We start from the raw sequence: 27,880 nt of genomic DNA on the forward strand, positions 1-27,880 counted from the left end.
AAATTGGGCTGAAGTACTATGTTTAGGCCCAAGCCCATTAGTACTCCCGATACCCTAATAATACCGAAATAAAACGTCTCTTCGTCTTCCCCGCCGAGACTCTCGCCATTTTCCCCATTCTCTGCTACAGTACAAAACTGCGCCGGCAAAACTAGGGTTCATCAATCCGCTCCAATCCACCCTCAAAAACTTCACGAAATTTCTCCCCGTGTCCACCGCTCCAATTCCCCATCCCCTTCCAGCCATATCTCGGACCGAATTAAACCATCCAGTTCACATTCATGGTGGAAGAAAGAGAAAGCTTCGAGAGTCAGTGGGTGCCCTCCGATTTGACGGAAGATAATCTGAAGGAGATGGTGGCGCACGGCGTTCTTCCGGCGAAGGAGATCATCTGGTGGCGACCGGCATTCGGCGAAGCATTCCTGACCCCCGATACACATGAAGTCGTGGTATTTGCTCATTTCTTCTATGGCGGTTTCTCCCTTCCAACCTCAAGATTTTTTCGGGGAATCCTGAGTTTCTATGGAATCAGCCTGCATCATCTGAACCCAAACTTCATAGTGCATATTGCCAATTTTATTCATGCCTGCGAAGATTTTCTGGGCATTAGGCCTCATTTTGCCTTGTTCCGCCGCATTTTCTTCCTTAAGCCTCAGCCAAACAAGAGCAAACCATGTGTTGTTGGGGGCGCTGGTTTCCAACTTCGGGGAACACTAAGTCAAAAATACTTCTCCATGCCCTTTAAGACCTCAAACAAAGGCTGGCACGCAAATTGGTTTTATGTTCAAAACCCTGAACCTGCTCTCCCCGAGTACTCCTGTCTTCCTCCAGTTTATCGGGATACTTGGAATTCACTACCAATGGGAGATGAAGCTGCGCAAGCAGTGGAACTGATGGAGAGGATGATAAAGCTAAAAGAACAAGGCCTCCAAGGAGAACAGATCACCCGGCACTTTATCAAGTGTCGGTTAGCTCCAATCAAAGAGAGATCTCGCACAGCCTTCGAATTTGACGGCAAGCACGACCCAAACTGTGAAGATCCAGATTCTCTTGACTTCAAGGTCATGAAGGAAAGGATGTATAAAATCTTCTCAAATGCTATCGTCGTCAGCTATTCACACTTGCTGCCAGTCATACCGTTCAATGCATTCAATCCTTCACCGGTATTCCAACCTTCCTCAAAAACATGATTTCGTCTCTTGTTAAATTGCTTGATGTTTATGCTCAGGAGTTCGCATTGATGAAGTTAGATCCTCCAATCGCCCAGCACTAATCACCTCGCTGCCAAACTGGTCAGGGAAGCGGAGGACCAAGAATTCGGTCTGAAACCCAACCAAGTGCTTCTGATCCAGTCGGCCAGTCAGATTCTCGCAAGAGGAAGCTGGTTCTAAGTGACGACGAAGGCGATGATACCGGAAAGCTCAGAAATAAAGGAGCGGCCGGAAGACCTTCGAAGCCAACTAATCCGAAGAAGAAAACCTCCAGTCGTCCTGTACCAAAAATCAGAAAGTCTTCCAGGTACAAATCATTTAACAACCTTCCTTGTATTAAGATTCTCCCATCATGAAAACAACACTGATGGCAAAACTTGTAGGAAACCATCTGACATAGATCCTTCTGAAAAAGACTCTGACCCGACTAACACGGAAGCGGATTCCTCAAAAGAGACTGGGCCGACTGCAAAAGATCACCCGAATGATAATCCGCAGGCCAGCGACAATGTAGAACCCAGCGACGAACCCACGACTGCAAGCCAGTCGGCCGAAGCTGGAGTCGGAATTAACCAGGGGCCCCCGACTGGAAACCAGTCGGATACAGGGCCAAGCCAAAAGATTCCTGAGGTTGAAGCTCAAACAAACAGTCCTCCCGGAAAGGATGCTGGCCATGACTCTGAAACCAGATCTCCTGCGAAGACACAAGAGTCCACTCGTCCCCGACCGGGAATCATCACAGGTAAACGCGCTATCTGAAATCATTACGATCCAACAGACTTTATTTGATTGCTTCATCTTTATTCATGGATACACTAGGGCCAATAATTGGTGATGAAGAAGAAATCCTCTGGATACAAGCAGCTGAGGATTCGTGCCCTCCTATTCTGGTCAAGTGGTGGGATGACAACATGCAGCCTCAAGGAATCGTGATAAATAAGCAAAAAGAGGACGAAGAGTTATGCGTACTGAAAGAGGCGCTTGCTCAAGCAACCCGCATTGTAAATGTAAGCTCTTTGGCACCTGATCCCAACCATCTCGTTTACCATTTAGTTCAAGCGCTAATTAAACTGTCTTGCAGAGGATTCATCTTAGCAACGAAGCCAAAACGGCAACCTTAGAGAGGTTAGTCCCTCATCTCAGAACCCTCGAAGCCACCAGGAATCAACTGCGCGAAACAAAAGAACTTGCCAGGAAAAATGAACATGATCTGAGGGATCGAATTGCTGAGCTCCAGGAATCCAATTTTGAACTGAGTGGCTCATCAAAAGGTACGTACAAACTCTGCCTAACTATCTTGTGCTGTTATCTTTGTAATCTTGATTAACCATAATCAACGTAGTGCAAGCTGCCAAGATATCTCAACTGGAGAAGCAGATCCAAACTCTAGAAAATGATAAGGCGGAACTGGCAAGACAGAGGGACTCGGCTTTAAAGGAGGTTGAAGGTACCAATAATCAATACCTCAAAAGCCATTATCTTCTATATGCTGATTCATTAATGTGAATCTGTTGATGCAGACCGCAAGATCAAGTCCCAGGCACAGTTTGATGTCTTAGTTGAAATGATCAACAGGCTTGAAGGGGCCAGGGATAAAGTCGCTAATGCCGCTACTCCACTCATCCAAGCCATGTTCTTCAATAACGCCGGTCCGAGTACACTTGATGCTGCCGAAATCTTCGACAAACTGAGAGTCGCTCCGGATACTTACTTCAAGAACATCAAAGAAGCTGGAAGTATGAGAGCAAGTCTAGCGCTGGCGATGACCAAATCCCTTTATCCAAGAGTTGACATGGATGCCATTGATGGCTTTGCAGACGGGACGGGCAAAGAAGCTGCTCTTGACCTCATCAATGATGCGCAAAAAGCCGCTGACAAGATTGCTGCTGACGTGGTTGAGAGATTCCAAGATGTCGACCTTCGGCCGACTGGGTCTGATAATTCTGATGATGAAAAAACTGATACTGATTGATATAACCATGATTTTGATGATTAATGATGATGGAGGCACAATTTGTACAATACTGATGAATTTATGCTATGCTTGGTGTTCCATACTTAGCGTCTGATTTCTTAAAAGCCTTTGTGAAGCCTTATTGAGCCTAAAACCCGCAAAAGCTATTAAAAACCTTCAGTCCTCATTGACTAAATCGAAAGACGAAGCAGGGCAATGATAAATCAAGTAAGCAAATTGAATTGATAAAAATCACACTCCATTATTATCGTAGTAGCCCCCCGACTGAAAACTTCAAGGAAAAGCTTGAAGTTAGCAGTCAAAGAAGAAAGATACAAACGAAATGCCTAAGCATAAAATCGACGAAGGTGTTCAATATTCCAAGAATTGTTGGTGAGAGTACCATCTTCGCGTTTGAGTCGATAAGAACCTGGCCGAGTGACTTCAGCAATTATGAACTGTCCTTCCCACAAGGGAGATAATTTATGCCGATCTTGTGTGATTTGAATTTTCCTCAGAACCAGGTCACCGACTAAAAAAGCTCACGATCGAACATTCCGATTATGATAACGGCACAACCCTTGTAAGTACCGAGTCGACTGAATTAAAGCTACTTCACGGGCTTCTTCTAGTCGGTTGATGTCATCTACTCGGCCTTCCTCATAGCGCTCCTCCCGGAAATTGCGAAATCGAAGGGATTCAAACTCTACCTCACTTGGCAGCATTGCTTCTGCGCCATAGACCAAGAAGAACGGCGACTAGCCGGTAGCCCGACTGGGAGTGGTGCGCAAGGACCAAAGTACGGACGGCAGCTGTTCTGCCCACTTGCCAGCATAGGGACTCAGTCGGTCAAAAACTCGTGCTTTGATCCCTTGAAGTATCATGCCATTAGCGCGCTCGACTTGTCCGTTACTCATGGGGTGTGCCACGGAGGCGTAACAAATTTTAATGCCAAAGTCTTCACAAAAGTCTTTAAATACTCCGCCGGTAAATTGAGTGCCGTTATCAGTAATGATACAATTTGGTACCCCAAACCGATGTACAATATTGATGAAGAAATCTCTAGCTTTGTCTGCAGTGATTGTAACGACCGGTTTGGATTCAATCCACTTGGAAAACTTATCCATAGCTACAAAGAGATGAGTATAACCGCCGACTGCCTTTTTGAATGGACCGACCATATCGAGCCCCCAAACCGCGAACGGCCACGACAGCGGGATGGTTTGCAACTCCTGAGCTGGTAGGTGAGTTTGTCAGGCAAAGATTGACAACCCTTGCATGTTCGTACAATTTTGTCGGCGTCGGAAACAGCTATGGGCCAGAAGAAACCTTGCCGATAAGCCTTGCCAACAATAGTTCGTGCAGCAGCGTGATTGCCACAGATGCCTGAATGAATATCTTTTAGCAACTGTCTTCCCTCTTCCAAAGATACGCAGCGTTGCAGGATTCTTGATGGACTTTTCTTGTACAACTCGGTCTCGTGAATGACATAGAGTCTGCTGCGCTTGGAAATCTGCTCGGCTTCATTTTTGTCTTGAGGGAGTTCTTGTTTGGTCAAAAATTTTATGAGAGGTTCTCTCCAGTCGGCTTCAATCATGCTTACGCCTTGAGTATCCATGGCTTCAATTGCTTCTTTTCTGGGCACGGTTGGTTCATAAAGATGCTCAACGAACACATCAGAAGGGGCTGCTTCCCATTTTGAACCAAAATTGGCCAGTCTGTCGGCTGCCTCATTGTTATGTCGGAGGACATGGGTGAGCTCGAGTCCATCAAATTTATCTTCCAACTTGCGTACCTCTTGTCGATAAGCGGTCATATTATCATCTAGACAGGACCACTCTTTCATGACTTGATTAACAACCAACTGAGAATCTCCACGGACGATTAACCGGCGAATGCCTAGAGAGATGGCAATCCTTAATCCATGGAGTAGCGCCTCATATTCCGCAACATTATGGGACGTAGAAAAATGAATCTACAATACGTAGCTCAATCTTTCTCCAGTCGGGGAAATTAAGACGACCCCAGCTCCAGTGCCTGTAAGCCTCTTCGACCCATCAAAATGCATAGTCCAATATTCCATCTTTTCCTCTGGCATGTCTTCATGGCACTCGGTCCACTCGGCAAGGAAATCAGCTAAAGCTTGTGACTTGATGGAAGTTCGTGGCTTGAAAGATATGTCCAAAGACATCAATTCTAAGCCCCACTTCTCAATCCGTCCGTTTGCTTCGCGGTTATGAAGTATATCCCCGAGTGGAAACGATGTGACCATCGTGACCGAGTAACCTTGAAAGTAGTGAGATAATTTCTTGACGGTAATTAAGACACCATATAATAACTTTTGAACCTGAGGATATCTTGTCTTGGAATCGGCCAAAACCTCGCTAACGAAATAAATTGGTCGTTGGACTTTTTGAATATGGCCTTCCTCTTCACGCTCGACAACCAGAACCGTGCTCACAACCTGGGAGGTCGCCGACACATATAACAGTAGCGGCTCTTGTGGATGTGGCGAGGCCAAAACTGGTGGAGTAGTGAGAAGTTTCTTGAAGTCTTCAAAGGCTTTTTGTGCTTCAGGTCCCCACTGGAAATTGTCAGTCTTCTTCAGCAGCTTGAAAAAAGGCATCCCTCGCTCGCCGAGTCGTGAGACAAACCGGCTGAGCGCCGCCATGCAACCAGTCAGCTTTTGGACGTCTTTTTGGGAGCTTGGCGGTTTCATGTTGAGGATGGCGTTGATTTTCTCCGGGTTGGCCTGTATACCTCTTTGAGATACCATAAATCCGAGCAACTTCCTTGACGGTACTCCGAAGATGCACTTTTCAGGGTTTAGTTTCATCCTGAAAGGACGAATGCTTGCAAAAGTTTCTTCTAAGTCCGTGATCAGGTCATCCTTCTACTTGGTCTTGACGACTACATCATCAACATAAGCTTCAACATTGCGGCCGATCTGAGTTGAGAAACATCTTTGAATCATGCGTTGATAGGTTGCTCCTGCGTTCTTCAATCTAAAGGGCATGGTGATGTAGCAGTAGGCCCCAAAGGGCGTAATAAACGAGGTCTTCAAGCAATCGGATTCTTTTAGTCGGATCTGATGATATCCTGAGTAGCAATCCAAGAAACTGAGTAACTCGCAGCTGGCCGTTGAGTCAACCACCTGGTCAATGCGAGGTAACCCAAAAGGGTCTTTGGGGCAAGGCTTGTTGAGGTCGGTGTAATCGATACACATGCGCCATTGCCCCGTCTTTTTCCGAACCAGGACTGGGTCAGCCAGCCAGTCGGGATGAAGGACTTCCTTGATGAAGCCCGCTGCTAACAGCTTGGTTAATTCCTCCTTGATCGCATCCTTCCTGTCTTGTGCAAAACGGCGGAGTCGTTGCTTGATGGGTTTGGCATCTTCCTTAACATGTAAAGAGTGCTCAATCACCTCTCTAGGAATACCAGGCATATCGGATGGTTTCCATGCAAAGATATCTTTATTATTTTGAAGAAAGGTGATGAGCGCGCTTTCCTATTTACAATCTAACTCAGCGCCTATTACAGCAGTCTTATTAGGATCAGAGGGATCTAAGGGAATCTTTTTCGTCTTAGCATCGCTTTCTTCGGTCTTCGTCAGCTTGGTTCCAGGCACTTCTCCCTCGTTTGCTGTGGTCGCAGCCAGTCGGATCTCTTCGCGAGCGAGGGTGATCTCGCGGATTTGGGACATCTCACAACTTTCTTTGTCACATGTGATGGCTTGCTTGATGTCGCTTCGTAGTGTAGTGTGGGACGACCATGAATTTGGCTAGAGCCGGTCATCCGATTATAGCATGGTACGCTGTCGCGAAATCAGCGACTTCGAAACAAACATTTTCTGTGCGAAAATTCTCCCGAGTGCCGAAGGTAACCGGAAGAGTGATCTGGCCGAGTGGTGTAGCTGATAAACCTGGGATAACACCGTGGAAGGGTGCATTACTCGGCTTTAATTCCGTGCGAGGAATCTGCATATCGTCCAGGGTCTTAGCGAAAAGGATGTTGAGTGCGCTGCCACCATCGATGAGAGTTCTTTGGAGCTTGACATTGCGAACCACTGGGTCTAGTACCGGGGGTACCGCCCCAGGTGGACCACTCGGTCGGGATGATCCGAGCGGTCGAACTTGATTTCTATCTCTGACCACCGAAGGTATTGGGGCGTGTCGGTCTGGACTGCGTTGATCTCCCGTTCGGTTAGCTTCTGCTTTCTCTTAGATTCATAAGCCAGGGGTCCGCCGAAGATGTGATTAAGCTCCTTGCGAGAGTCCTGAAAACCAGTCGGGGCATCGTCTTCGTCATCTTTCTTCTTTGATGTGCCTTGATCTCCGTCTGAAGGCTTACATGTGTTCTTGGCATATTGTTCCGCAAATTTCTTGTAGATGAAGCAATCTTTGGCCACATGGTTGGAGTTGGGATGATGCGGACATTGGGAGTTCATTATCTTGTCGAAGGTGTTGATGCGGGAACGTTGTCGGGAAGATGGAGTAGTTGTCGCCACAAGTTCTTCGGGCTTACTCTTGCGATCCTTGTGATTGTTACTTCCCCTCTCTCCTACGGCCGGCGTGTCTTTCTTCGGCTTCCAAGTGGTGCCCGACTGTTTGGACACAGTAATAGCATCTTCGGCTTTGGCATACTCGTTGGCTTTTTCAAACATCTGCTTAACCGTCCTGGGAGGTTTATGTCCGAACTTGCCGACTAGGTCCTCGTGGCGAATGCCTTTAGTAAAGGCGGCGATGATGACGTCGTCGGTGATGTTGGAGATCTTGTTGCATTGCTCGGAGAAGCGTCGGATGTAATCTCGAAGGGATTCTCCAGACTTCTGAACGACGTTGTAGAGATCAAACTGTGTGCCGGGGCATTCAAAGGTGCCCTGGAAGTTGGCGATGAAGTGATCACGAAGTTCCGCCCATGATCCGATCGTGCCACGAGGTAGTCAGTGGAGCCAGGATCGGGCGAAATCCGCTAGGGCCACAGGTAGATACTTTGCCATGGCCTTGCTGTCTCCTCCTGCTGCGCGGATTGCGAGTCCGTAGACGGTGAGCCAAGACTCCGGATTAGTGGTGCCGTCATACTTCTCGATTCCAGTCGGCTTAAAGCCGGCTGGCCAATCCACTCGACGCAGGTCATTAGTGAAGGCAGCTACTCCATCCACGTCGTCGTCGTAGCGATTTGGTGAATGGCAGTGACCTCGTGCTGCACGGCGCTGGTTGATCGTGTCGCGAAGATCGACAGGATGCTGGTGAGGTGGAAAGCGAGGCCGTTCGACTCGGCGCTCCCTGTGACGTTCAGGAGGCGAATGAACAGATCGTTCGTCGTGGCCCCCGCTCCTGCGACTGGATCCTGTGCCGATGATGCTGAGGCTTGGCTGATGATAATCATGAGATCGGAGATGGGGAACCCGGCTACCAGTCGGCGTGCGAACGCTGCCGGAGTTAACCGGAACTGAAGCGGCGATCATGGTCTTGGTTTGGTTCAAGATGTTGACGACGTGATCGGCTTGATTGAGTGCGTCTTCCTTGAGGAGGTTGTCGAGAAGCGTGATCGCAGCGACAGCGTTCTGTTGGGGGGTGCGGAAGACCGCTGTCCCCTCAACGTCTTGTTGTCTGATGAGATCTCGCGCTCGTCGCCCTGCGTCCAAGGCTCGTCGTCGTCGGTCTTCGGCCTCCTTCGTAGCCCGTTCGCGTTCTTGTTGCTCTCGCCACAACCGTTCTTGTTCTTGCGCTTGGCGCTCCTCCTCCAGTCGGCGTCGCTCGGCTTCCTGCTGTACACGTTGTGCTTCTGCTTCTCGGGCTTGGCGTTGTTCTTCCGTCTCGTTGTCGGCCATGAAGATGCCGAAGTAGAGAGGGGTGTAATTGTCTTCAAAGCTCTCGTCGAAGTCGTCGAGGTCGCGGTTGTCGTAGCGGTAGCCGAATTCGTCGTATTCCACGATCTCTGTTGGTCGTGAGTCGACGCCGGGGGAGCTGAGGTAGCCTTCAAGTTGATCCGTCGAAATCGTGCCGAGTGGCTAGAGTATGACGCTGACTTCCCTGGAGCTAGGCGGGATCGGTGTCGAGGCCGACTTCTGCCTAGGCCTACGGGGAGAAGACGCCTTTGTGGTGAAGACGGCAGCCAAATCGTCGGGGAGTTTCATCAGGATTGGCGGGTAGGCCCCATCATCTTGATCTGGTGAAGTTGAAGTAGATTGGATCTCGTCCGAGTGGTTTGAAGCCGACTCGATTGAGATAAGCTTGGAGCAGATCTTGGCCGAGTTCGGAATACCGAACGGGGCTGAAACCTGGTTCTCTCCTGACTAGTTTGGATCCGAGTCGAGGAGAGAGATCTTGCCAAAGTCGTTGGTGATGAAGTCGAGGCTGCCGAACCGAAACACCTGCCCGGGAGGGAAGACGAGGTCGTCAATGCCGGAGAGGGAACCCATCGCACTAATTTGCGAAGAACTTGATGCTGCCCCTACCTGGCGCGCCAACTGTCGAAACAAGATTTCGGCAATAATAAAAGGGGGTGGCTATCAATCTAGGAAAGTGGATGGGTTTGGAGACAAGGAATTTTATACAGGTTCAGGCCTTCTTATTCAAGAAGTAATACCCTACTCCTGTCCGGGGATGATTCCACCGAGTGTGTTATTGATTGTATAAACTGGAAAAAAGATCCCGCCCCGAGAGGCACATGGACCCCTCCTTATATAGGGGAAGAGGTCCGCTTTACAAAATACAGTCCATATCCTAACGGAAATATGGGATTACAGATAAAATACAATCGTAACCGACTAGGATCCCGGGTATTTCCTTGACACACAAGTTTAGAATCTAACCCGAGTCCTCATAAAGATATTCTATCTATATTCAGTACCCTGTATCCAGCTGGAATATAACTGCCATGTAGATATGGGGTATCATAATCTCCACAATTTTCATTTAATTTCCCACGTCAACACACCACGTCAGCACGCACACGGTGGAATTTTACATGGAAATACCCGCTACTAATATATACTCCCTCCGTATTTTAACGTATGACGCCGTTGACTTTTTAACAAACGTTTGACCTTTCGTCTTATTCAAAAAATTTATGTAATTATAATTTATTTTATTGTGACTTGATTTATCATCAAATGTTCTTTAAGCATGACATAAGTATTTTTATATTTGCAAAAAAAAATTTAATAAGACGAGTGGTCAAACGTTAGTTAAAAAGTCAACTGCGTCATACATTAAAATACGGAGGGGGTACTAGCTATACTGGAACATACTCCGTCTGTATCATAGTATAAGATATTTTTGAGTGGATATGGATACATATAATTCTATGAATCTGAACAGTCCAGATTCATGCTATTAGGATAAATCACATCCAACCAAAATACCTTATATTAATATATGTGGGACGGAGGGAGTATATACTTCTACTATGCTGCTAGTTAGTTAATAGCTAGTAATCGTGTTACTTTTTTAACTTTGTGGACCATGTATACTATACTCCATCCGTCCCATAATATAAGGGATTTTGAGTTTTTACTTGTATTGTTTGACTACTCGTCTTATTCAAAAAAAATTGTGCAAATATAAAAAACGAAAAGTTGTGCTTAAAGTACTTTAGATAATAAAGTAAGTCACAAAAAAATAAATAATAATTCTAAATTTTTTTTAATAAGACGAGTGATCAAACAGTACAAACAAAAACTCAAAATCCCTTATATTATGGGACGGAGGGAGTACTATAATACCGTCTCGGCCCCACATCAGTGCCTTCGTGGCGCCATGTCAGCGCCACATCGCCCTCCCTGTCCGCCGTGGCTGCCATGTGGTGCACCCCCAGACCGGTGTGCGCATGGACCAACCGTCTTGAGTCACCGGCAGGTGAGTCCCGCTTGCCGGCACCACCTATTCCTCTCGGTGACGTCATAAATAGTAATAATTGCGCAATAAATCGATTTTAATTCTAGAAGTTCATTTAAATGGTCCAAAACATCTAAAATTCATAACTAATTCATACGAACTCCAAATTGGGCCATTCAACCTGCGAAATTCATCTAAAATTGAGCTCTACATGTTTGTTTACTATTTATGTATTGTTTATTTGGTTTTTATTAGAGTTTTTTTCTCGTTTTGCGTGCCAGCGTGTAGTTTTCACCATTTTGAAAGATCTCGAGGAAAAGAGTTCAGAAGATCAAAGTGAAGAAGCGAGGCAAGTCACACATTCCCCTTGAGCATGTTGAACCTAATTTACAAATGTTTTACCGTTTGCAAATAAACTGCATGTTTTGCTAATTACAATGGAATAGGGTTTACCTATCTGCTGGCTTGTGCCATATCACTTGATATCCGTCCTTTGTCAAACTTGGGTAATAATTTGACTAGCTTGTGTCACTTATGTTGATCTTGCTAGAATTATGATATTCTTAGCCATGCTTAAATACCACTAGCTCACTTAATGGGATAATTACATTATTTACTCTAGTATTTTGTTGAGCTGCGAGCTCGAGACATCTGGCCATGGTTCTTTGGTTGTAATTATCCAACTAAAATATGGCTTAATGGTGGGCTGTGGGTGTATGGTTTAGCTAGTCGCACCCATGGCAATTAAGTATCGGTTCGCGGGAAACCCTTGAAGAATTATCGTACTTACCACAAGCCAGCGTAGGCAAAGCTGGGCTTGTAGTGTAGCTTTCCTCTAGCTGGCATATCCAGGTAAGGGTGAGCGTGATGGAGTTGCGATGGCCCTTGCGACGGCCTTTGCTACTTCCGGATTCACCTAGGCACGAGAGTGGACTGCATGCTGCCTGTTGAGGAGTGAGGGTGAAACCTGAGGTATGGTACGCTTGATTAGAGGGGGTTATATGAAGAGTCCTGTCACGGATCTTTCCGGTATATCGTGGTGGCATGGCGGCGCATGGAAACATGTCGTGGGGTTGTGTCTTGTGGGTACAGTTGTGCTGCACTATCTGCAGCTATTGAATCGACTGAACTATCTGCTGCCTCGGTGGTATCTGCTGAACTGGTCCACTGGTCGGCTGAGGTGGCAAAAACATTGAAGCAATTTCCTCCTGGGACAACCGATTGATATTCTGACCAGCATGTTGCGACTGCTCTCTGGACAAGAGATGAGGATTATTAACCGTCTGCCTTTGTGCCGATGATGGCGCAGCTGGTGCCGTAGTCGAGGCTGCAGCCGTCGGCTGGACTTGTGGCGTAGCGGAAGTACTCTGTTGATTACTTGTCACCAAGCTCCTGTAGTTCAGGAATAAACTGCCTGGCAGGTAGACTGGCCCCGTTGTCTGATGCTCAGCTATTGTGTCGTCAATCACATATTTGATCATATTTGTCAATGTGTTGACAAGCACTCCGGACTAGTTGATCAAGGCGTGTTGCATGGCATAATCGACTTGATCTTGGAAATTCATGCGCCTAGGAGGTTCTTCCTGTACTTCATTGCCATCTGGACCAAGATCTTTAATTGCACCATTCTGAAGGCCGTCACCTTTGTCGCCTGAAGCATCTCCAGCACCTTTACCGCCTTGGGATGAACTTGAGCCGACCTCATCGGCAGCAACTACCTTTACCTTGTATTTTTGGTAAACTTTCCCGCGGGTTTCTGCGAACGACTTCATGAATTGTTCCTGAGTGCTCTGCATCATCAGTTCGAATTCCTTCTTTTGTTCTGGTGATAGCTTGTCTACAGTGACCGGAACAATGTTTGCTTCGTTAACCTCGAACCCAGTAGGTTTTGGAATCTTGGTTTGAGGAGAAACTGGGGGCTTGCCTGTCAATGACGGGGGTGGCTTTTCTGCCGACATTGCTGTTTGTCGTGTCCCACCGGGCGTGCCAAAAGCGTGTTGATGCGAAAAACATACACTGGCCTGGAATATCTGCTTAACTTCAGTGCAGGTCCAAAAATCTTGCCTTTAGGTTCGTGAGCGTGCCAATTGATTTGATCCTGCAATCAACAAGAAATAAAAACAAAGAAACCACTGTTACATCTATAAATGATAGCCGATCGGCCAGTCGCCATTGACTCATCATTTATCTTCAAGCCGATGTCATATGTGAATCGATCGGCAGTTATAAATAAGCAAGACAAGATTAAATCTACTCGATCAACTGTAGATATTAACGCTATATAATCCTTCTGTCGATGTATATTTAAACCAAGTGATTGGGATAGATCGGTCGCCATGCCGAGACAGTATAAATCACTTAGATCCAAGTATATATTAACATGAAGTTTATAAACGCTTATAGCATAGCCGATCAGATAGATCTAGCATGTATCAGCTAGTACTCCGATACCACTCTATATTAAGATGTTAAAACAGATAGAACATATCAAACAAAAGCTTAATATACTTTATTACAATAATATCTTAATATAAAGGGCAGATTTAGCATATCTCTACTACTTAAAAAATAAGAGATGATTCCTTCGTCTGGAAAAAAATAGCGAAAAAAATTAAAAAGTCCGACTCCTATATCCGAAATAGCGAAAAAAAAGTCCGACTCCTATATCAGATTCGCGGTTAGAAACGAAAAAAAAGTCCGACTCTAGATTGGTGAAAAAAATTGATGTGCCGGATTGAAGATCTGTTTGCAAAAATGGAATCTACAGGTCGAGAGCATTCCATTTTTATATGATTTTAATTTTTGGGTTTGTACTTTTATATTTGAGTCCCTGTAATTTTTATATTTACATTTGAGTCCCTATAATCATGCAACAAGGTACTTGAGGTCGTTTTTGTTAAAAAAAATAATAAAAGAGAAAGAGAACAAAGGCAGAAAGGTGCATAAAAAGAAAAAGAAAAGCCGCACAAAAAAAGAAAATAAAGAAAACAACAACAACAAAAGTTTTTTCCTCTAGGTGGCGAAAAAAACTGTAGATCCGATGGAAAAAAATCTGATTCATATAAAAGGCAAAAAAAAAGTGGTGACGAAAAAAAAGCTAGATCCGATTACTTTAAAAATGGGAAAAAAAAGTATGGTTCCTATAAAGGTGAAAAAAAATCTAAAAAAACATCTAAAAAAAAGTTCGTTCGATTTCCTAAGAAAGTGGCGAAAAAATGGTTCGTAAAAAATATAAAAAATGGAAGAGAGAAAAAAAATGGAAAGGGCGAAACAAAATATTTCTAACCAGTATATATCTCTTCTCTATTTCTAATCTAACTATTTAAAAAGAGAAAATGCATGAGAAAATAAAAACGGTTAAAATAACGTGTGAGGCAAAAGTCAGAAAAAAGCGCAAAAAACATGCTAAAAAGGTTTTCCATCGTCAATAAAAAAATAAAAAGACGCGCGAGAAAAATTATTTCCATCGTCGGTAAAATATTTAAAAAAAACATGCGAGGAAAAAACTATCGAAAAAACACGCCATTTCTAAAAAAATGGTTTTAAAAAACCGTGCAAGAAAAAAAACACCGTCTATTAAAAAACAAATTGCTCTGAAAAAACTGTCAGAAAAAAGCTAAATTGATGGATGCTTGAGTCGGATAGGATCCATCAATTTTTTGCCATCTAGTACATGGCTTTGTTTCGTCATATATATATTCTCCTGTATTGGAAAAAAACAAAAAAGAACCTTCGAAAAAAACAAGAAAAAAAGGTGCGAGAAAACAAGAAAAAAACACACGAGAAAAGAAAAGAAAAAAGGGAGAAAAATATGGTTTTCTTCGTCAGTAAAAAAAGCAAAAAAAACATGGTAGGAAAAAACTGTTAGAAAGAAATACGCCATTTCTGAAAAATGGTTTGAGAAAATTGCACAAGAAAAAAAAACACTGTTTATAAAAAAACAAGCCGCTCATTAAAATAGAAACATTGTCATTGACATGATTATGCATGAAAAACGTGTATTATTATTAGAATTTTTTTTACCCGTTGCATCGCACGGGCATTTTTGCTAGTCTATTAAGTATATAAAACATAAAGCTAAATCAGGTAAGATCGGTTGAAACCCCGATACTATTCTAATTGACAACCAAAGAAGCAGGCTAGAGATTGAGGTTATAATCATGACTTATGAGGTCAAACATAACCGATACAACCATAAGTATGAAAATAAATACAATATCTAGACAATCAAGCTGTTGGATGTTTCATAGGGTGGTGGATACCCTATATAATCTAAGTCAACGTTGGTATTTAACCTAATCGGCTGCCTTCTAGTGATAGATATTAGCCGATTGAGAGTTAAATAACAATATTGCCAGAGATTATATAGGATATATGATAACTCGACGATTTACATAAACAGGATTAGAGTGTCATAAAGATGGAAGCACTAATCCCGAGAACGCAAGCGCCATAACAAGCTTTACCTCTAGTTGAAGATTGAAACTGATGCAGCTCAACCCGAAAGCAAGAACTCGTCGAAAGTAAAAGGGTGGTGATGCGCCGAGATTGTATTGAACGATTGTTATTTGATTACATGGGTTCGGGTCATATTTATACCCGAGATACAAAGTATGTCTTTGTCAGACACGACTCTTATCTCTAACAAACTCTAATATACCATAAGTCTTTGCGACAGACTTTTGCCCAAACTTATCTCTAAGGAGTTTACATAAAATATCCTAATTAATAGATACGATTACCTTTTCGGGACCCAATCCATGCGTGGCAATCCATATGAAGCACATTAACTCAACCCGACAACGTGTACCGAGTTACATTGTCGGAATCGGCTCAATCGGCTACCTTATCCGACTCGGACTCTGCCGATCCTGATCGTAGCCGATTCGGACTTCGGCCGATTCTTGCTCTATTTCCGGAATGATCTATCTCTTGAATTCCGCTTCGATTTTATCTTCATCTCCGATACTTAAATTACTAAATTTGGTCGTTAACACGTTCCAAGTAGCGACGGCGCTAGGTGGGGCTCCACGCCTCCACTTCTCCTCGACAGGGTCGGAAGACGCGGACGACGGTTGCGCTGAGTGGAGCCGCGGACGACGGCGCCGTCGAGCTGTGGATCTCGAGAGGCTCCTCTTCCTCTCCGTCGCCTCCCTCACCATCTCCGGATTGACTTCCGCAGCGTGACCTCTCCCTCTCCGTCGACTCCTTCTCCCCCGTTTATCTTCCTCACTGTCGGCGCCCACGCAACGGCGGCAATCTCGTTGAGCGCGGATCTAACCGGAGAGGTGGTCCAGGCGGTGTTGTCTCCAAGCCCACGTAAGCTGTGGCGGCAGCCTCGGCGGTGGCGGAGAAGTCGGAGGAGAGGAGTTGTAGCTTTGGATCGGTCGCACCCGCTTTCCGAGGCTCGTTTCCTTGCTTTTTCTGACAAAGCTAGCTGAAGAAGGAGTGCCCTTGTTTGGACGCGCGGGCTTCTGGTGGGGAGCGCCAGCTACAGACGTGGCACCTAATCTCCAATGTGTCACACATAGCTAGGCAGGAGCAATGTGAATGGTACTGCGGCTTAGGGATGTCAGTTAAACTCAAAGACATAATAAACATATGGGACGGCAAGTGAACTTATTCCGTGAAATGGGCCAAAAGGTTAGGCAAGCTGTGCGGGTGGGCCTAGCCCATGTGCACCTCTTCTACTTCTAGGAGGAGAGGAGTAGTTGCTTGCTCATGTCATGTTGCGTTGCGTTGCGGGAGGAAGAAGGGAATCTGATTGCTTCCTTCTTCCTTCTTCGATTCAGAATCAATTTGTTTCTTCTTTCTTCTTCTATCTATCTATCTACCTGTGGAGACGAGAGGAGAGGAAATCTATGGCGTCTCCTCCTCCTTCGCCCTCCGCATCACGCGCAGTCGCAGTCGAGAGATCACCGAGGTTCGGCTTGGAGCCCTCCTCCTCCTCCTCCTCCTCGTCGTCGTCGGCCCCCTCAAGGTAATCTCTATCCCCATCCTAATTTTGGACCCCAACCCTCGCCCCCGCCCCCGCCTGCCAAGGAAATTTAATTTTATTTTCTTATTATATCTCTCTCTCTCAGCTAGCTTTGCCCCAAGTAACCACTAACTCTTTTCAATCTCACTGTTTCTTCTTTCCTACTAGTTCCGCACAAACTTCAACTTCTCTAGCTCTACCTCCTCAGATTTCTGCCCAATTCATTCAAAAGAATTGCATTATGTAAACAAGAATTGCTAGTACCCATCGTAACGTCGGATTTTCTATCTAGGTTTACCCGTGCCTGGCATCATATTCATGGGGGGAGACACCCTGGACATACACTAATCTCTGCAACTCTTAATCTAACACCCCACTCGCATTCTGCACTACAACTGAACCCATCACAACACTAAGCTCAGGTTGCATGCTTAAACCCTGCTCCTGTCTTCTGTGCTTCATAAGTGCTCTTCATCCCCTTTCTAATTAAGGAAAACATCACTAAGAGGATCACCCTTGTCATTTCCGCTCAAAAATAATTTTCTTTTCTTTTTTTTTTCAACAAAAAAAAACACTACTTCAATCCTCCACTGTACCACATACCACCCAACAATTCTGGTCGATTTTGTTTTGAGCCTATCTCCATTTTCTGTAAAAGCATATGTCCTTATATCCTTTTAAGCACTTCTCAACCTTTTGTTTCTTTTTGTCTTTTCAGGAATGAGCTGCTGACTATGGTGAAAAAACATTCCCATTTGATTGGGTGGACAGTTGTTGATGCTGAAGATGATGCATCAGACGTGGGAATGGATGATCGATTCTGGCATGAAATGCTTGATCTTTTCTTCGTGCGTGGTAGGGTTTCAAAGAGGAGGGAAGAGGATGACCTCGTCTTTTTTGTTAATAATAATATGGTAAACTTCCAATCCTTCTCAGTTCCCCTTATTTTAGCTTACAGTGTTATCTTGTATGCTAACTGAGGCTCAATGCTGGTGCAGAAAATGCATGGCCATGGGTTCAACGATAACATGGAAGATCCACCTCCTTTTTTTGTGAGAAGATGGGCTCCTATGGTAAATTAACCAAGACTATCTTCATCAATTTCGATCATATCAATAAATGCATGCTTCCCTTTTTGGTAGTAGCTTCAAGGAAACTTTTCATATGACACTCTTTCCTTCCATTTTAGAATTTTTTTCTGTAATTTCCTGTTGAGTTATTCACTTTAAAACTGTATCAAGATGAACTGCATCAACTATTACATATTTTTTCGCTCATGTTTTTTTTCCCCTATCTAATAGCATTTATTATTCCTTGCACTAGCACTAGTAAGTTTTGTAGTGTATTTATGGTTGCCACGATTTGATAGACTTGAATATGGTAAATTGACTTCCATAAGCTAGTGTTTGGTTCATAACATACTTTCTACAGAAAAGAAGTCTCTGATAATACATACTAACTCTTGGTTTTTTATTTGTTCTCCTTTGTTTTATGTGGAGCAGCTTGAAAAGATCAGCAATATAAATTCAGCTGGAGTTGATTGGGAGCGTTCATTCTATTTGAATTTAATTGCTCACACATCATACACTGTTACAGTTGCAATATGCAGGTACGTTTCTGCCAGTTCTGTCAAGATATTGCAAGTTTTTATCTAGTATTTATACTGAATGATTGGCATGCTGTTATTTATGTCAACAATGAAAAGTTTTTGGCATGCTGTTATTTATGTCAACAATGAAAAGTTCATTTGGTGATGCACATCCTCTTGCTGGTCCCAATCTGTCAGAGTAAAACGTTACCTGTACTTTTGGTCTAAGTTCTTATCCTTCCTTCACTGTAATGCAACACAGTTGCCACATGTTGTCTGTACTTGGTGTATGCTTCTATTTTCTGTTTCTTGTAGCAGCTGAGAACTGGTCTAGGTTAGTTCATTAACTCGCAACAAGTTAGATTGATGTACTGTATCTTTCAATATTACTTTGGACTTCGGCCTGGCATCACAGGGAGGGAGAAGGGGGGGGGGGTGGTGGTTCTCACAGATGTTTGGGTTCCAACCAATAACTATTGTTGTGCAACCTGAGCCTGAGAGCTCTTGTTGTATCATCTTTACCTCCTTAGTTGATATATCTGGCAAAGTTAGTTTCTTACAATCTGCTCTACAGTGTCAGGGATCTTTGCAGCCGTGCAGAGAAAAGCAAACCATTATCACCAGTTTATAAGGTACTGTACAAGTAAGCATTTCACGGCACTCCATCATTTACCAGTGAATCTTATTACATAGGTGCACAGACTTGTGTTGTGTAAGGTTGAGCTTTGTGTAATGACTACTTAGAATTCACTATGATTAATAGTTTCAGAACATTCCACAATTTCTGCTGTTCAATGACTGTAGGAAGTTTCATTATATCATGGATGCTTGTGGAAAATTGGATTTTCTTGTAACTGACTTTATCCAGTTATATCATGATGTCTTAGACTTGTTAATAGAACTACAAAATTAATATAAGTTTCAAGCCTAACATCTTAGAGGTCTATATCCCAAAATGTTGTAGTTTGAAACTAGTCGTTATTGCTTTATTTTCTGTCGATCTGGACAGCAATTGCAGAACACTTTTAAACCAGACCTGGTCACATGGCCATTTCGCTGGTTTTCCTGTAGGAACACTGTTCGATGATGGCAACATTTTAATTTTTTCAACAAATTGATTTGGAAAACTGACAGTTATTTGACTTGTTTACAAGCTAATATAACCTAATATTTTTTCTTATGCGTATTATAGCCCAACAGTAGGCCTGGTCACTTGATTCCTTCCTACAGTTAGAAGGCAAAGGGGTTTCAGTTCAAATCTCCATGTTAACAATTCCTTTAAATTTTGTTTTTTGCCTGTTTTGGGGCTAAACAATCCAGATTGTGAACAAGACTGGAACATGCTTCTGTTGAGGCACTTCTCAGTGTGTTTAAGATCATTTCTAAAGTGTACAACTAGGGTTTCTTTTCTTCCTATTATTGGGTCGAAATGAGCCTGACTGTCCATTTTATTTAACTTCGACTTCTATATTTCATTGTTGCAATACTAGTTACCCTAGCTAAAGTTTAACATGTTTTCGGTATTAAGTAATTATGTCTTAAACTCATTGTCTTATTAAAACAGGTCACAAAAACTGTGTATGCATCCCCAAGCCGTGTAAATTTTCATCTTGATCGAAGAAAGGTACTTTTTCCTGGCATTTTCAGTCTCTCTTTTGAAAGAGATGATGTTTCAGTAAAAATTCCTGTATCTTTGGACAGGCTGTGGAAACTGTACCTGCATATCCCAATATTTGTTTCTCAGTTGATGACTTCGATGATACTTTTGATGCTGTTGTAAGTTCCCATTTCTCAGTATTCTAGCATATTGTTCATATGGATGTATCTATGATATTGCATCGCTTTTGTCATTATAGAATGAAAGTGACCATCTAAATTTGAGCAGGTTTTGTCAGACCCCGAACATTGCTATTGTGTGATTCTCAATGCACATGATGGGGCAGCTTTTCCTGAAGACACTGAATCGAAGAATGCCAGCTCAAATCTACTAAACACTGGGAGCAACCAAGAAAAACCACCAAAGGTCCTCTGCCCTCAAATCTACCAAAACTCTCTCTCTCTCAGAATTCAGCACTTAGTAAATTCTCCGTGTGTCTCAAACTATAGGAGCATTCTGATTTTGTCCCAAATTATTTCGCCACCTACTCCCTCATCTCAACCAATCAAAATCCTCTCTTATTTAATTTGTTCACTTACATTACATCATCTCAACCACAACTATCCTCCATTTAATTCCATGTATTTCCTTAATACCTGTGCAACACTCTAAAGGTGGCTATATTTTGGGACGTAGGGAGTATATTCTTTATCACTGTTGCAATTAAAGATCAGAAGTTTTAATCTGTTTTTGAAAGACTTATGTATAGTTAATCTGCAGTAATTTCTTGTTTTAATTAGTAATTGAATGTCAAATCCATCTTATCTGTGAAACTGTGATCATGTATTTAAAACCGTAAGATATACTTCCTCCGTTTCAAAATGTAAGTCATTCTAGCATTTTCCACATTCAAATTGATGTTAATGAATCTAGATAGATATATATGTTTAGATTCATTAACATCAATATGAATGTGGGAAATGCTAGAATGACTTACATTGTGAAACGGAGGGAGTATCTGAGCCCCATCGTTTGGCCTAAACAGCCAAAGAATAAGCCAAAATTTGAATTTTTGAACTTGATTTTGAAGTTGATTTTGAGATGCTTTTAACATAATTTTTGTTAGTGTTGGCTTTTAAGTCGCTACGAACAAATCTATAAAAGTTTTACTTATAAATTAATTTTTATTTTCTAATAAGCCATTTTGGCTTATTAGGCAAAATGGGCAACCGATGGGAGCCTCTTGTAGTTGAACTTTTGTTGTTGACAACCGGGAAATTATTGTGTTCACACTCACAACAGTTTGAGAGTTCAGACCCCATACTATCAGTGTCACAGTAAGTAATATTCATTTTGCACCTCAATCTTTTCTGCTGCTATAGATATATAATAATTTTTAAAGTACATACGTCCTGGTTTTCTTCCTACTGGCATCACTCTTGCTTAAAACATAGTTACACTTTAGCAGATATCCGCTTCTGTAACACAACTGTATGAAGTATATCATAGTTCATTTCTCACCTACATTGCGCTTACTGTGATTATTGCAGAGAACACTCTTCTCAGGCTACGTTAGCTACCAAAATGTTCGAGAAGCCTACAATGGTGAGTCCATCCATCTATTTATCTCCAAGGAAACTATTGTTCAGATGGTCTTATAAAGTACTTATGTCCTTTCAACTTTATCTGCCTGGAAACTATTGTCATGTTCGAGAAACCTATTAAGTATTTATCTTTCTGTCTTTTTTTTCTTCCAAAGCTAAACTCAATAGAATCATGTGTTTTTTATGACACTGCTTTTAACTGCATCAACACTTTGCTCAACTAGAGGATTTCCTCTTTAAAAAATATAAATTAGTAGGTACCTACCATTTCATTCCTTCTAGGTTTACATTTCCTGATATGTACTCTGTTATAGCTGGCAGATCACAATTTGGGAGCTTACTCTCACTCGGGCATGACCAAACTAAACTTGATAAACTTTATATGAGGGGCCCTGAAGGACGTGGGGAAGTTGAAGTAGCTGTTTCTGGAATTGCAGGTCAGTTATGTTTAGCCTAAGTAGCGATTTACTGCGTGGGTTGACTCTGGAATATGTTTCACAAGCTTCAAGTTATCTCGCTGTTACATGCATTTACTGTAATGAGTAGGATTTGGGGCTCAGATAAAATCGTGATGCACATTCTGACTATGGTAAACTACTCTCATATCTTTATTACTGTTGATTGTTCTACCAGTCGCCACTTTTTGTTGCAATGCGTTTTCATTTAGCATTTGCTATGTTAAATGATACAATATTAAAGTGCTTACAAATATCCTTTCTGTACAACCCCCCAACATGCACATTCATGTCTTGGATTACCGTAGCTGTGATGATGCAAGTTGTTGATCCGTCAAACTCTGACATGGAAATGATTGTCTTTTATTAGATCAGAGCCATGAGAGATCAAAGAAAGATCCAGGAGATAGCTTTCGAGTCTTTGTTCATAGGGCAGCTTCTGCTGCATCAAAGCTGGCAAAGCATGCCTACGAGGCTGCATCTACCAACAAACGATTTGATCATGAGCTTCTGCCTCTGAAATGTTGCTTGATGTCGGTATCTCTTCCTTGGGACTACATTGCACATGACCTGCTACACAAGGTGAAAACCATCACTACTTGCAAATGATATGATTGTTTTGATGTCTAAAATTATTTTTTTGAACTGAAATGTCTAAAATTGTTGATAACTATTTTCATTTTCCTGCTTATTTTTTAGTCACAGATTACCGAGTATTTGGCTGTTGTCAAACAATATAGTCCACGTGTAAAGTTGTTGATAACTAGTTTCATTTTCTTGGTTATTTTTATTTGTCGCAATTATCGTCTATGTGCTTTGATGAAATTAATTTGGTTACGTTAGTCCATACATCTAGAGGATGTTTTCATGGACATCCTTCATTTTCATGGTTCCATGTGTGGAATAAATGTAGACCTTCAAAACATAAACATAAGTTATATTGGCTGAATAATAAGTGGGCTAGTTGCTTCTCAATTTTGAATGCAATCCACTTGACAGAATAGTTCAAGTTGAGTATATCTAGCTTACAATATGATCACGCTATGTAACAGGAAACCCCTCCGCTGGACCTATGAGAGACTGCGAATTCCCATTGTGCACCAGAAAGAATGATATATGTGCATGATTGTGGGAAAGTTTGTGTCCCTTGGGCTCGATATAGTGTAAGAAAACAGTGAGCAGAGAAGCAGTGCTGCGATGTACATGTGTACTTTAAACAGACTAAAACTTGTAGAATTTTCATGTGTGTTTGTACAATGTTGAAAGTAGGCGATGAAATAATGTAAATATATATTTTTTTGGTTGTCATGAGGAAGACTCTTCACTGTTGCTATTTTGTTCTGTTTTGCGCTCGCGTACATGCAAAGACGCGAATGCAGGTACTGTTAACCCAGCAAGCTGTCTGTCTACCTTCAACTGCATCATAGTTTTTTTTATTATTCTCCGGTCGGTTGTCTCATCTTGTACCGATAGTGATAGCTACAAGCCAAATTTGCTTTGAACTGGAGAGCCTTGAATATTTTTCATCCTAGTGACTGGGGTGCATGTTGCAAGATGCTGTTTAGAATAGTGCACCGATACAGCATGACCATGGACATGAAAGAGTTGATGCAGAATTGCAGTCTCATTTGCCCTGCAAAACCGTGCCTGAATTGTTTGTTTGGTCGGATGGAGGCTGTCGTCTACTTGTATGTTTGCAAGGTGTAGAGGCAGAGTTGTAAGATGTTGGTATCTTTCTAAAAAACAGGATATTGGTACAGAAGAATTAGTCCTTTATATTACTACTCCCTCTGTCCTATAATAGAAGGGATTTTAATTTTTTTTCTTGTAATGTTTGACTACTCATCTTATTCAAAAAAATTGTGTAAATATAAAAAAAGAAAAATTATGCTTAAAGTACTTTGGATAATAAAGTAAGTCACAAAGAAAATAAATAATAATTCTAATTTTTTTTAATAAGACGAATGGTCAAATATGCAAGAAAAACTCAAAATCTCTTATATTATGGGACGGAGGGAGTACTAACTATCTGCATCTAGTGTAATGATAACATAATCAAAGCACGTAGGGCTCCAATTATGTCCGTTTCTTCAAAAAAAATTTCCCCTCTGTCGACGCTCACGTATTAGAACTCCTCGGCTGTGAACTTCCTCAGGAAATTTTGCAAAAAAGTCCTCCTTTTTGTGAATAATTCGCATGTCCTGACTTGCTGATGGTTTTTCTTATGAAAAAACCCTCATGTTTCAGACAAATACAACGCAAAGAAGAGAAAACTCCGCTTCTAGGGGTAGCGCTGTAAACATGGAAAACACAAGGGTTTTTTCGAAAAATAGCCAGATATATATTCTTCTCCCAATTCTTATCTGGCCGCTCCCCCAATCCTTATCCGGCCGCCTCCCACCTCTTCCCCTACCCTGCACTGTCGTCGTGCCAACGCGCCCCCGCGTGGCCGTCGCTGCCATTGCGCCACCACAAGGGGACCGTTGCTGGTATTCCCTTTCTCCTCCTTCTACTTGGGCTGGCAGAGGCAGTGGCGGCGGATTACCTACTAATTTAACTTGTAAATAGGTTTATGGGTTGACCCATCCACGTGCATATCTAGATGGGGCAAGCCAGGCCAAGATACGAACACCCACGGATCACGACTTATTTGATCTATAAATGAGCTCGTGGGTCATCCGCTTGTATCTCTAACCATGTTTCCCTCCGCCGTGGTCTTTATGCCAAGCTTAAACGCTTGTACAAGCTGTAGGGGAGGAATATCTTTTTCATGTACATAGCCCATGAGCTTTCCCTGGTATCTAGTTATTTTATTTCCTCTAATTTTTTTTACTCGTTACATGCAATTGCGCCTGTCAATAAAGATGAATAAAAGACTCAACATTAATAAAAGACCCACCAGTTAAGTTCATTTGCTTTCACTGTCATGTCTTTGAAGCAACCTAGGTACAAGAACAAGTGTGAGGTGATATTGCATTCACAATATACACCCGCATACCAACATCACCCATGTTTGTGCTACAACATGATGCTTGCACATTCACGAGACGAGACGTAGCATCCATGACACAACGGTTGCTCGTCTCCACATTCACTATACAATGGTTTGCATGTTTATCCTCTCCTCACTAAATTTTGAGGTTGAAGACTCTTGTCATGAACGTACCTGAAAATTAAACTTAACTTTTAAAATGAGCTTGGATATTTCAGCTAGAGTATATGACTTGCCTGCTAATATCTTGCATACTATCTATTAATTGCATTTTATCTTGTGCTTTTGAACATATATCATAATTAAGAACACATATCATCTAAGTGATTCATAAATAAGAGATTGATAATATGACCCTTGCTTTCTTCTATTGAATCCTTGGAAATTTTATAAAAAGATACAATATAACTTTACCTACTACTTCTCATTGATCTTTTACTTTTAACAAAGCCAAATGTCGATCTTATTGATAAACCTTATAGATATGTTGCTTTTATCATTTTGAGCTTGGTCAAATGGTTTAGACCCTTGTTAGGTTCTCTTCACGTTTTCATGATCAAAGATCTTGTGCACATCTACCATATATTGCTCTCCCTCTACATTAGAGGTTTAGTAAAATATTCCATCCACCATCACATGCTATACTTCTATACCAAAAGTCAACATCCACCAAATAAAGATTCCACATGATTATGATTCTACATCCTCCTATCATACAAAAATGAGTCATCATTCCATTTTCCCATTATTTCACATACATATTCTTTTTCACACACATGTGCACAAGCTTAATGCAAGTATGTCATTCTTATTCGCTACCCTAAGCTCCACATAAGCCTTATTAGAAAGATATGATAAGAAAAGACAACACTAATGCCTTAGTTAGGATTAAACACAATGAGTGATATGAGAGAATCAACTGAGGAGTATATAAGTAAAGTTATATTTTATGGGCGAAAAAATCCCGAGGTAATTCATTAGAGGAAGGTGTTGATGGTTGTTATCGATCAATTTCGCCCGTCAATATTACCAAAATAAGAGAGAACTAGTTATGCTTGCAATGCATATTCATGTAAAAATAATATATATTCCACTAGCACTAGGAATGCTAACCTCTTGCAGAGGATAAACATAAATGGAGGAGAATCGGCAGCAAAATAGAAGATCGATCAATCAGACGCGGTCAAGAATCAGACTTGCAGACAAATGGGTCGAGAACACCAAATCGACAAGACCCAACAAGCCCAAAATTCACAAGTCTGCGGAGAGGAGCAAACGAGGAGGCCGCCAACCGAGATTGGGCTGGTTTGGCCCAGCCCAGGGTTCGGCTGAACCCCTGGGTTCGACTGAACCTGCCGTGCAGCCGCTGGATCCAGGGTTGGCGCTGGACGGTGTGGATGGCTCCCCTATGGCGGTTGGAGGATATTACCGACCTTTCCAACCGCCATAACCATCATTACAAGGCTATATAAAGACCTCACTCTGTCCATTTCAACACACACCTCAAGCAAGAAGAATCAAGCTCTCTTATTAGTTTAGTAGTGTTCTCAAGCAAGTGGAATATGAATAGAATAGGAATCTCAGTCCGGGAAATCTTCGGAATGATTCGGGTAGGGCTCTAGTAGCTCCGCTCTCTTTTGTAAGACTTGTACTTTTATTAGAATATTCTTCTTTATACTACTCTAGTATTATATTACTTTCTGAGTATATGAATACCAACTTTATTGTATATCCAAATTATCTTGGTTACAATGCTAGCTTATCTGGGTAATGCAATGGCGTGGGTATAATGATCGTGTATACGATGGCTCTATGTCATGACGATGATATTAGAGTAGTATTTGGTAATTTAAGCGTGGTGTTTAGATTACTGGATATCATTATTTGGGGTTATATGATGCGGAAGCGAGGTGGGCCGCTATTGGTGATAGCTCAGTACAGGTATTCCTCCGCGCGTGTATATAGTCCTAACTTACTTTCCTGGGGAGGATACTCCTCTGTATTTAGCCCCAGTTGGATGGTCATGACGGACTGTCGTTAGAAACTCGGCAATCAGGGGTGGCTTTTCGAAGCACCAGGAGGGCATTAGAAAGAGGGTCTTAGCTAAGTAATCATATAACTAGGATGCATGTATAATATGTATATATACTAGAAGTATAGGAATAAGTTCTTTCTATTTTTTTTCCACTTAGCTTAGATAATTATGTATGAGAGTATTAATGTTTCTGCTTCGTCTCACTCTACCCTTTGGATTACATTAACCCTTGTTTAGACTTTGATTATTACAAGTAATATATAAATTATTAGTATGGTTATCTCTATTATAATCTTCCCACGGGATTAAACAAATACGATACCCTTGGAATACTCTCGGGTGAAATGCTATAATGGTATATCCGTGCGCTTGCGGATGAACTCTGTAACCATAATACACCAGAAGTATTTCTGCGTCATTGTCGGGAATTATATTTCTAGTAATGTCGTTATGAAATACTCCCTCTATTCCAAAACATAAGGCACAACCACCCTTAATCCAAAGACCAAGAAATAATTATTATTATCTTGTAGTTTGGATCATCCTAATAAATACTAATGCATGTAAAAATAGGATTAGATAACATGAGAGTGGAGGATTTAAAAAAGTAATAATTTAATGGAGAA

The 27,880-nt window shown here is 42.3% G+C and overlaps 1 protein-coding gene across 2 annotated transcripts; it reads left to right on the forward strand.

Moving 5' to 3' along the window:
* The first annotated feature begins 16,825 nt into the window (after positions 1 to 16,825).
* On the forward strand, positions 16,826 to 23,560 carry LOC107275807 (uncharacterized). Of its 2 annotated transcripts, none has more exons than XM_015757445.3 (12): positions 16,826 to 16,986; positions 17,702 to 17,897; positions 17,982 to 18,056; positions 18,486 to 18,592; positions 19,146 to 19,203; positions 20,136 to 20,195; positions 20,273 to 20,347; positions 20,457 to 20,594; positions 21,719 to 21,773; positions 22,087 to 22,209; positions 22,598 to 22,809; positions 23,280 to 23,560. In XM_015757445.3, the coding sequence occupies exons 1-12, from the start codon at positions 16,868 to 16,870 to the stop codon at positions 23,301 to 23,303; spliced, it is 1,242 nt and encodes a 413-aa protein (XP_015612931.1). In that variant the 5' UTR covers positions 16,826 to 16,867; the 3' UTR covers positions 23,304 to 23,560. The 2 variants fall into 2 exon arrangements, with proteins under 2 accessions (XP_015612931.1, XP_015612932.1); XM_015757446.3 differs by lacking the exon at positions 16,826 to 16,986 and adding an exon at positions 17,276 to 17,405.
* The last annotated feature ends 4,320 nt before the right edge of the window (positions 23,561 to 27,880 follow it).

The sequence above is a fragment of the Oryza sativa genome, chromosome 10 (assembly GCF_034140825.1).
Source record: "Oryza sativa Japonica Group chromosome 10, ASM3414082v1".
In the NCBI taxonomy this organism is placed as follows: Eukaryota; Viridiplantae; Streptophyta; class Magnoliopsida; order Poales; family Poaceae; genus Oryza; species Oryza sativa.